General features: G+C 38.8%; 1 protein-coding gene across 1 annotated transcript in view; it reads right to left on the minus strand.

Moving 5' to 3' along the window:
• The window catches only part of GMDS (GDP-mannose 4,6-dehydratase), a 536248-nt gene that overhangs the window by 28580 nt on the left and 495995 nt on the right, over positions 1–11673 (minus strand). Inside the window, exon 8 of the mRNA XM_077769970.1 lies at positions 550–668. Within this exon, the coding sequence (XP_077626096.1) occupies positions 550–668 (119 nt within the window). The remainder of the gene's footprint in view (positions 1–549; positions 669–11673) is intronic.

Consider the following 11673-nt stretch of genomic DNA (forward strand, 5'->3'; position numbering starts at 1 on the left):
AGGATTAGATAAGAGCAATTTATCACTGAATTTCCTGATTTTGATGGTTGTATTGTGTTTATGTAGGAAAATGTCATTGTTTATAGGAAATACACACAAAAGTTCAGGGTGATGGGTCAACCTACTCTCTTAATGGTTCAAAGAAAAGAAGATTGTTTGTAATGGATTTGAAATTTTTCTGTAAGTTTTTTATGGTTTCAAAATTTTAAAATATAAATTAAAGTATTAAAAAAGACTGTGTAATGTTATCACATTGATCTGGTGAGAGCAGAATTACCTACAGTAAAATCACAGTAAACCAGATATTAACCTTAGTAAAAAGTTTAAAATGTAAAAAAATTAAAACCTTGAAAAAAGAAAAAAAGAATATAGCTTGGATCAGATGCAGTGAAGAACAAATTGCCTGCTTCACACTGAAACTTCATGTCTTGCTTCACAAGAGAGTAAAAAAGGGAAAAAGACAAAACCAAGGTGGAGAGCAAGCACTTATACAAACTTACCGGCAAATGTCTGATAAATGACCAGAAATCAACTCTTAGTTATACTTACACAATGGTTTTTCCAATGTGCAAAAATGATTTCTCTACAAATTCCCGAACACTATGGACTTCCCCAGTAGCTATGACAAAATCCTCTGGCTCATCATTCTGCAACATCAGCCACATAGCCTAGAGAGAGAGAGAGAAAGAGACAAATCCAAGTTAAAGTTGCATGCATCCAGCTGCCCCCTGGGAAATATGATGTTATCAAAAGCATGTAATTGGATATGGACATTGCTAAAAGGTAAACTGAGGCACATTAAAATTTTTTTTTTTCCCAAGAGTTTATTGGAGCATACATCAATTCAAATAGGGCAGCACTAAACCAAAGGCAGTTGGGAGCACTGCACTAACAGAAAGGAGCAGTAGCATTTTTATACAGTACAAACTGAAGCACAGTAACAAATTATTTGATTGACTATAGTTTACACAGTTGCCTTATTTGAAAATGCAGAGGTAGCTCTTTGTGATTGGTTGTTCTTAAGTTTCATTTTCTTGGATTTGAGCGCATGGACTCTGGCTTAGGTTTCCATTCACTTACATAGGCTACGAAGGCATTAAAAGTCACCTCAGTCTAATGTTCTCCTTGTATGAATTCTTTGACAGTACAGCTAGAAAATGACCATGAATTTACCACAATATTCTAACCATTACAGTAGTGGTTCTCAAACTTGAATGTGCATGAGAATCATCTGTGGAACATCTCTGTATAGATGCCTGGGACACAGAAGTCTGGACTCAGCAGATGTGAGAACATTTAGGCATCTTGATTCCCACACAGCAGGTCTTTGGGTTACAGTTTAGAGGAACAAGTATCTGTGGTAAAGAAGGTTTTTATGTATTTTAAAAAGGAAGAGTTTAAAAAGTTTTAAACAATTTTCCTTCATATCATGGACAGAAGGTAAGAAAAAGTCATTTTTAAAAGACAGATGATTTTCCTCAAAAGTAGAACCAAATTTCTTTTCTTTTTTTTTTTTTTAATAGTTTATTGTCAAATTAGTTTCCACATAACACTCAGTGCTCATCCCCAAAGTGTCCTCCTCCATGCCCATCCCCCCCTCCCCCCACATTAGAACCAAATTTCTTAACAATTAAGTTGGAAATTTACCAATGTGCTGACATCAAAAAGCAAAATAATTAAGAACCATTAATGGGAAAAGAACCATGTGATGAGCAATACTGTCTCTTAAAAAGTTATCTGAGTGGCAATAAGAAGGTTTTCACCAGAGTTCAGGATTCATCAGGTAGCATTTCAAGGTCAGATGCTCAGTGGGGGCATCATACTGGTGCACTTTTTCAACAGAATGAGAAATCTAGTTGAGCAACAATGCAACTGCATGTCTGAGACACAAACTGGTGGCAACTGTCACAGTCTGGCTCCACTCAGTTATAACAACTTTTATCAGTAGCTATACAGGCCTACAGTTTCTATAGTTTGGAATTGTACATTAATTTTTGTGATTTTGTTATACAGAAGATGCAGTTTAAAAAAAAACAAAAGCATAGCTTGTATTAACTTTTGTGATTTTGTTACACAGAAGATGCAGATCAAAAAAAAAAAAAAACCCCACAAAAGCATAGCTTGTATTTGACTGAGCATGCCTCTTTAAGAAAAATCCAAACCAAAAAAGAGTTTTTTTTCCATCATTCATACCCACTTTTCAAAATAAAATAGGTAAAAATAATAGGCACTTCGGGGCACCTAGGTGGCTCAGTCAGTTAAGCGTCTGACTTCGGCTCAGGTCATGATCTCACAGTTGGTGGGTTTGAGACCCGCGTCAGGCTCTGGGCTGACAGCTAGCTAAGAGCGTGGAGCCTGTCTTTGGATTCTGTATTTCTCTCTCTCTGACCCTCCCCTGCTCACACTGTCTCTCTCTGCCTCTCTAAAATAAATTAAAATAAACATAAAAAAAACCTTAAAAAATAATGGGCACTTCATTAGAACACAGTCCCCAATATTATGTGTATTAAACTCTTGTTCTAACATTTAAAGAGAACTATTTTGGTCGGTGTCTCTCCAGTTACTATTGGAGAAGCTGAAATATAAGTTGCTGTAATCAATGGGGGAATTTATTTTTTCTTAGAGAATGTAACCCCCAAAAATTTAATTCTGCTTTATTCATTGAATTTGTGGCATCCTTCTGAAAAATTTAAAAAAAAATTATCTTTCACTTGAAGTTATTTCTTGTGAACATTTTGTATTTTTGGTCTATTATTGAGACTATTTAAAATCATATTCTTGTTCTATGGAAGATGATACCTTTGGCAATTTTATACGCCTTGGAGATGGGGCACACTGGGTGGGGCAACGGCAGTAGATTCAGGTCAGTGATATACTGAAAAGTAGCTAATGAAACTGTCTTGGCTAGGAGAGATTTCTTCTGATGTTAATGAAATATCTGCAGCTTAATTCTGCATTTAGAGATCTCAGGTGGTAAACACAGTGGATGAACAACACTTTAAAAATTGTTAAATTAGTAATAAAACTTGATGAAGTTTTAAAAGGCACAAAATGCAAGATGTTCTCTTTATTGCGATAGTCCATGCAGCGCAGAGTCTACAAAATCTTTGTACCTCCCTGAACTTAGGGCTGCCAGACACTGTTAAATGCTCTAGGCTGAGAGGATGAGTGGGTTCTGAAATGCAGCCCAGCTGTGCTGGCCAAGCCCTGTTCCCAGCACACTTTGTTGTGAAGGTCCTCACAGAGGTGTCTTGTGTAATGGGCACCAAGCCACATACATGTGCATTAGCACAAGCCTAGTGGGGGGCTAGCTCCTTGTATCTCTGTGCCTTGCATGTGCAGTTCCTACAGCTTAGAATGCCCTCTTCCTTCACTGTCTGGAAACTCTGCCCTCTCCTTCCAGATCCCATACGAGAGCCTGAGGTCTAGTCCTTGAAATAAATTCCTATTTTCTCACTGAGTTTCTGTATGATGAATGGCACACAGTATTGTTGGCTTCACCGGGACTGAGTCTGCCCTTTGGCCACCCTTCCCCAACTAAGCTGACCCTCCCATTTCCCTTGAGTGTGGGTGCACACGCGTGCGCGCGCACATACACACACGTTTTGGCTTTCTTTAAAAATACTTTCAGAGTCGTTAGGAAAAACTAAATTATGCTTCTGGCTACAATTTCTATTTGAACATTTTTCTGAGGGATTAGCGTATACACTTACATGTGTTTTACTCAAATTTCCATTCTAAAAATAACATTTAAAATAGGTCTTTCAGGACGGCTCAGCTTATTTTATTTCCTTTGAAACACTATGTTGTGCTAGAATGGTTTTGAAAAAATTATATTTTTAGTCATGTGAAAGAAAGCAAGAGCTTGCTAAAAATAAAAGAAGAAAATATGATTACTGGTTAATGGTAGATTACTTTAAACACTGGGCACGAGTTCCCTGGTACTTGTTTTCTTCCCCGACAGGAATTTGGGGATCAGTAGGAGCCTCTCACTTTCACTAAAGTGGGTGCCAAGAATCTGCTCTTTTCTTTTCCATCAGACTATCTACGGCCTTTGACCTATCAATTTCTAGGCATTTCCTCTAAAGTTCATATTGTACCAGACTCCAGTCTGGGAATGGGAAGGGAAAGGATATACAACTCCAGATTTATTTGTTATTACTGAATAGTTTACTGGTTTTAACAGAGGGAAAGGGCTTTGTTTAAATTTCCACTGAACATAATTAATGGTTATTGACTGGTAAATGAAGAACAGGTGACATTCTGGATTCGAAGATAAATGATCTTGTGTTCGGGTGTGATAATGGGTTAGTAATTTGCCACAAAGCCGAGGCCCAGTGCATCCCATCATAATGCTAGATCATGTCCAGGACACAAAGGCCCCTGTGTGAGAAGTACTCAGCCATTCACCTCCTTATACAGCTGCACACGTTGCTTTGGTCCATTTATTCTCTGATGGATGGCACAACTGAGGCAAAAGCTCACCACTTCTCACCTTCCTGTTCACATGCTGAACATATGACCCATAACACAGCCAGGCCAATCTGTGATCAAATTGCCACTACGCTTTGGTGTCTGACTATAGAAACAAAATTTTGAGGTTACATGTTTTAGATGTCAGTCCTCTCTCTTTGTCTCTCAAGGAATGAAGGAGAAAAAAAGAGAGTCTTCCCACATTCTTTCAGTGCCCTTTAAGGATATGACTGACTTATCCACTTCCTCAGATACTTATTTACTTTCAGCCGTGACCTGATCACCAGTGCAAACAAAAAAATCTCCTGCTTTTAATCCATCCCACAGGGAGGAAAGACAATCAGTTAAGGAATGTACCAAAGCTTCAGATTCTTCAACATAAAAATGTTCCTTAATGGCAAATGAAAAGTGCAGTTTTCAAATCATGTCTCACATTCATTTTGCTTTTACGGCACACTGAGGTCGAGAAGAAATCTGACACCATACCATTGACATTTGAAGGCCAGGTGTAGATGGTTATAAATATTAGTTAAATTTGGACATGTGTTCTCTGGTAACTATATAATTATAGCTAGAACCTATCTGTTCCATAAATCTAATTTAGAGAAGTCAAAATAAAACTAATTAAAAATAATTCAAGTAAAAACACTCTGTCCCACAATGTACTGTTTGGCTATTCAAATCATGCGTGCGGAAGTAGGTAGTGAAGGATCATTCGGCTTTCCTTGATTTGGTAGCTCTGGGAGCTGTTCACAGCTGGACCAGTGAAGGAGAACACCCAAAGTACATCACCACAGCCGACTAACTACACCTGATTCCATGCATGCCTTTTGGGGTGTGATGTGTGTTTGTCTTAAAAATCTGGATTCTACAATTGCTTCCACCTCGCCATTAACCTCCAGTTCAGTATCCAAGCCACAAACACTTATTAACTGAGCTGTCATCCATGAATAACAAGATTTGTTAATCAAGGTTATGTTTAACTATGTTTATTTGACTGCTGCTTTTTCAGTCCTGTGCTTTGTGCCTTATGTGCTACTGTCACAAACATAATCTTAGAAATATATATATATTTATATATGTTTATATATATATTTATATATATGTTTATATATATATTAGGGGAGAAAGTCTATGAAATAATTCTTATAAAAATCATGGGAATAAACATCCATTGAACACATGGAAATAAAAATTCCCAATAAAAAATGCCAAATGGGGCTCCATTCACATATCTTTTGGCTTTAAACTTTAGTTGTGTCTTCATGGTAACAGCTTGGTATTCATATGGTTTGGGTGAAGACTTCAAGTAATCTTGCGCTAGGTCAGGCTTTATGCTTTGTGGTACCCACACACAGGCCTGAGCATTAGCATGGGAGACTATTCCCTACTATGACATAGTTAGGAAACAGGTACCAAATGATTATATAAATAAAACTATATCAAGAAGATCATCTAGTATAAAAACAAAGGCTGGCCTTAAGGCCTTCTCATTCTAGTAATTTTCTTCATGGACAAAAATACTGTGATTTGTAGATTCCTTTCATAGAATTCTTCAGACATTATAAAGATACAAAGTTACTGAAAAGAATCACTAGGTAATAAATTAATAAAAACAATAAAATAACAACACAATTTAGAAAGCTATAGAGCTCTCGCTTTTCACTTTTGTTGTTAACATACTATTCTACATTGACATAATATTCACTGAACGAAAAACTGCAGTTTTTCTCTAGAGACAAGAGAAAGCCTAAAAGCTGGTAGTCTTGTGTTAATCATCCTGAATGGGTTTTTCTGGGATACTACAGGCAAATACAGATAATGTATTTATTTCTTCTATTAATCTTGGAATATATTCTACCTCTTCTATTTGTTCCATTTCTTTTTCAGGCACACCAATTATGCACATGTTGTATCTCTTTTCTTCTATCTTCTGTGCCTATTATACCCTACTGAATCATTTTTATGCTTGTTCGTTTCCCTATTCTTTTATGTGGGTTCTTCCTGCCTGTTCACCTGATTGTTTTCAGTAACATTTATTTTAAATTTTGTTGCTAGTGTGGCTTCAGTTTCTGGATGAATATTCTTTTTCTTTTCTATATCTTTCCTGGTTACTTCCAGCATAATTCTTCCATTTGTTTTCTTTAATCCAGGGGTCAGCAAACTTTTTCTTAGAGGGCAATGTAGTAAATACTTTAGGCTTGAGAGTCATATAGTATTTAACACGAGCACTCCATTCTGCTGCTGTGGCACAAGACCATATACAAGAACACAGACAGTGCAGAAACAAATGGGCATGGCTGCATCCCAATAAAACATTATTTATAAAAACAGTCAATTGGCCCATGGACTGTAATTTGCCCACCTCTGCTTTTAGCAAACTAAACAAAAACATGTTGCCTGTAATTTTTAAAAATCTATGGAGAACAATAAACTGAGCTCCAGCTATATAATTTTCTTTGAATAATACCCCTTTTGATTTGTGCTATTCATCTGTTTTGCTCCTTTTCTTCTCCTTGCAACCCTCTCTTCACTCCCAGATCAGGTACAGTTCCTGGGGTAGTGCCTTTCCAATTATTAATACTATTTGAACAAGGTTGGAAATTTGCTGAGGAATCATATGAGGGGGCACAGGAAAGTGCAGTGAGGGCATCTTGCTGCTGCATTTCAAACTTCTCTGAAAAGCCTCTCATTGAACTCATGGCTGTTCTCATTTTTCAGCACTTGGTTAGTGTGGCTCATAGAATAGTCCATAAATAACAAGGCTGTTTTGGTACTATTTGGCCATCATTACTTTCTTGCTGCCTTTACACCAGATCATAATCTGCACTGTTTCTCAGCTAGGAGGCTATGCCACAGACAGCAAAATTGGTTCCTCCATCAGCAACATCCTCCTGCCATTCTGCAGTATAAAAGTGGGAATACAGAGGCATTCTTCATTCCTCTGTAATACCATTTTGTGGCCTTTTAGGACTTAAAATTAATTTGAGCAAAATACACAGCTTGTATGTATGTATGTTTAGCATAATGTATTCTGAGTGAATGCATAAGGAATTATTTTAAGCTATAATATGTATCCCTAAATTATGTGAGTGTAGAAATCATGTACGAAAGACTTTAATGTAAAATGCACATACAAATAGGGATGCTTCACCTGTCTAATGCTGCTTAATAAGCCATCCTAACATTTCGTGGTCTAAATCTTTTTACGGCTGAGGATTGTCCGAGCTGGAAATTCAGGAGGGCTCAGGCAAGATGGCTCGTCTCTGTTTCCCGTGGTCAAGGTGATCTGAACTGGGGTTGCCGGCCTCCTTCAGAGGCCTAGGTCCTTGGTGCTCAGTTCTCCTCCACGTGTCACCCAAACTTGTGATCTCTCATTGTTCAGCTCAAGATTTTTTACAAAACAGAAGCTGCAAGGCCTCATAAGGTCTTAATAAGGCCTCATTTCCTCTGCATATTACTGGTTATAGGGTCAGTTCCAACTCTTACAAAGGGAAAATGAATCTCCCTTATAAGAAGAGCTGTGGAGTCACAGTGCAAAAGGGCCTGCCAAATGGGAGGGATTATTACAGCCATCTCTAGGAAAAATCTACCACAAAGGGCTATCTTGTGATGGCTATCACATAAGCTGATTGTTTCAATATAGTAATGAAATGACTATGGTTGCCTTTAATATAAGCATTATTGCTTCAGCTTGTAGCTTCTATATAGAGTTCCATCTATCTTTAACACTGTGTGGTGTTAGGTTTATATGAGGGCGACAGTAATTTGCAGACTAACACGTGGAATATGGAAACTCACTTTCAGGTCACTGTAATTTAACAAATACTCTAACTTGGCCTTAACATCATTACTGTCACAACATACTTCCCAGAAGTAGTTGTTTCCTGGAGCGTGCCCAGCCACCTACCTCAACCAGGTGTTTCCAATTACCTGTTCCCACTCGCATACCCAGGTAAGCCATTCTAGAATTAGTTCCTGGCTCAGCAGAACAATATAAAAGCTGTAGGCATGCAGCAGGAAGTTACTTTATACTCATGACCACCTGATTGTCCATCTCCCTGATCATGGTTCCTGGCTTAAACATGTTCTTGGGAATCCAGCTCTGACTTTTCTATGACCTTATCCCTCAAGCCCGTCCTGACCACCTGGTTCTGCCTCAGTCTGACTCTGACATTTGGAATCTAACTTCTGGGCTGGTTCTGGGCTCCCTTGAATAACAGGTCCTAGTGTTGCCATAGATCTCTCAGTTCCAGGTTTGATAATCATTGTTACCAGTAAATAAAAACTATTTATACACACACCATATTATGTGCATTATGGGAGATGTACGCAGGACTTTACAAGTTTAGTCAAAAATAATAGAAATATAATGCAAGCCACATATTGAATTTTGAAATTTCGATTAGCCACATTAAAAAATAAAAAGAAAAGGTGAAACTAATTTAATGTTTTATTTAACCCAATATATACAGTAAAGTATCATTTCAATATAAAATATTGTCAAGATATTTTACCTTATTTTTCTGTGTATTAAGTCTTTGAAGTCCAGCGTGTAATTTGCATTTGTATCACATCTCAGTTCAGACTGGACACATTGCAAATACTCAGTAACTACGTGCAGCTAGGGGACACTGCATGGGACAGGTCAGGGCTGAAGGGTCAGCCTTGCGTGAGGAAGGAGAGTCCATAGTGCATGGGATGCACTGCCTTAATCCTATGTGCTTAACCTGTCAAAGACTTTCCTGGAGATCCATGGAGGAGGTCTCCTCAACTCTGTTAACAGAGCTGGAGGAATAATCCTCCTCTCCTCCCTCCTTTGTAATTGTCTCCACCTCCTGACTTTTCTGGTAGTGATTTCATCTATGATGTCAACTAGGAGACAGAGAGCTTGAAAAGTAGTAAAACTAGCTCCTAATTTATGGTCACCTATATTTGAATCCTTGCCTTGTCCACGTACAAATGGGCAACAGTACTACATCTCTAAGTATTTATTCTCCAATTAGAATACCTGGGGAGTAAATACCTAGAGAACCACTAATGGGTATGTTGAAAGACAGTGTTGAAGACAGGAGGCAGGAACTCTTAAAATTTCAGTGTGCATCACTCTCCACAATAGCTAAAACATGGAAAGAGCCTAAGTGTCCATCAACAGATGAATGGATCAAGAAGATGTGGTTTATCTATACCATGGAATACTACATGGCAATGAGAAACCATGAAATCTGGCCATGTGTAGCAACATGGATGGACCTTGAGGGTGTTATGCTGAGCGAAATAAGTCAGGCAGAGAAGGACAAATATCATATGTTTGCACGTATAGGAGGATTAGGAGGAACTTGACGGAGGAACAAGGGGGAGAAGAAGGGGGGAAATGGTGGGGGAAAGGGAGAGAGGCAAACCATGAGAGACTCTTGAATGCTGACAAAAACTGAGGACTGATGGATGTGGGGGGGAGGGGGGGATGGGCATAGAGGAGGACACTTATGGGGATGAGCACTGAGTGTTATGTGGAAACTAATTTGACAATAAACTATTTGTAAAAAAAAAAAAAATTTCAGTGTGCATCAGAACCATCTGTATGGTTAAAACATAGATTGATGGCTTCCTTTAGCCCAAGAGTTTCTGATTCAATAGGCCTGGGATGGGGTCTAAAAATCTGCATTTCTAAGTTCTTGGGCTAAGCTGGGTCTACTTGTCGGGGACCACACTGAGAACCACTGCTTGTTGTAGTTGGAGCTCAGACTTGGGATCAGACCACCTGTGTTTAAATCCCAACTCCAGGACTCACCTGGTAACTTCTGGCAAGTTCCTTAATCTTCCAGTCCCTCAGAAAAATGAGAACAATAATAGTACTTACCTCTTAAGGTTGTTTTTAGGATTAAATAAGGTAATATAGATAAAGTGCCTGGAATGGTGCCTGGGACATAGTAAGTGTTATTTATTATTATTATGATGATGACAATGATAATTATGTAGCCGGAGAGTGTTACTGGTGTCTGGGAGGATCTAGTTCATCTCCATGATCAAATTCTTGCACCCATATACGGCACTGGGAGGGGAAACTCAAAGGGTGGAGTGAATTTAATCTTGATTCTGTTAGTCAGAGCTACAGAATTTTATAGCTGGAAGGGGGCCTCAGAGATGTTCTCATCCAATTCAGTTCATTTTAAAGGTGAAGCAACTGAAACCAGAGAGATTACGTGACTTTCTTTAAAGTCATATACTTAGTTAATGCCAGAGCTGGGAGTAGAATCTCAATTTCTCTTTTAGTATTCTTATTGCATTATATGAACATGCATTTTCATGTGAAAATTCCATTAGAAATGGTTGTTAGGAAGAGCTGCATGGATTTCTGTGGCCATGTCAGTCAGTTAAGTATTTACGGAATATTTAGGTGCTAGGGCCAGTCACTCTGCTAGTGTCTGATAGTATATCAGGGAGGGATAAACAATAAAGATGCTGTGCCTGCCTTATGGACTGCCAACATTTATATATGAAAAGGGTTTTAAAAGTTCAACACTGGATTTAAGAAAGAACTTCTGAGTGGGGCACCTGGGTGGCTCAATTGGTTAAGGGTCCGACTTTGGCTCAGGTCATGATCTCATGGTTCGTGGGTTCAAGCCCCATGTCAGGCTCTTTACAGCTCAGAGCCTGGATCGTGTTTTGGATTTGGTGTCCCCCGCTCCCCGACCCACCCATGTTTGCATTCTGTCTCTCAAAAATGAATAAACATTAAAAATTTTTTTAAAAAAAGAAAGAACTTCTGAGACATAAATTCTAGGTAGTATCCAGAAGACATTACACATGGAATCTTTCTTAAATCTTTCTCCTAAGCAAGACTATCCTTACTCACAGCTCTTGCTGAGGGAGTGAATCAGGCAGCTATATTTAAGCCAAGTGACCTGTCCCTATACCTCCCCTCCTTCCCAAAGACCTTATCATGGATGTGGACCTGACATATTCTAGGCCAGTCAGTCTTAAAAGAGTGTGTAGTAAGAGACCCAGAGACTGAATGAATGGTACGGCACTGAGCACTGGGACTGTATGATTGTCACATAGAGTCAGCCAGCCCTGCTGAAGTCCAGGTGAGGCCTACAGAAGAAGCAGAGCAGAGCACCAAGATCTATTTGGGTAGAGGAGTGGGAAAAGGTAGACTACAAGGCTTTGGGGGGGGGGGGGGGGGGGGGGGGGGGGGGG

Source organism: Crocuta crocuta, unplaced genomic scaffold, assembly GCF_008692635.1.
Source record: "Crocuta crocuta isolate KB4526 unplaced genomic scaffold, BGI_CrCroc_1.0 scaffold24, whole genome shotgun sequence".
Classification (NCBI taxonomy): domain Eukaryota; kingdom Metazoa; phylum Chordata; class Mammalia; order Carnivora; family Hyaenidae; genus Crocuta; species Crocuta crocuta.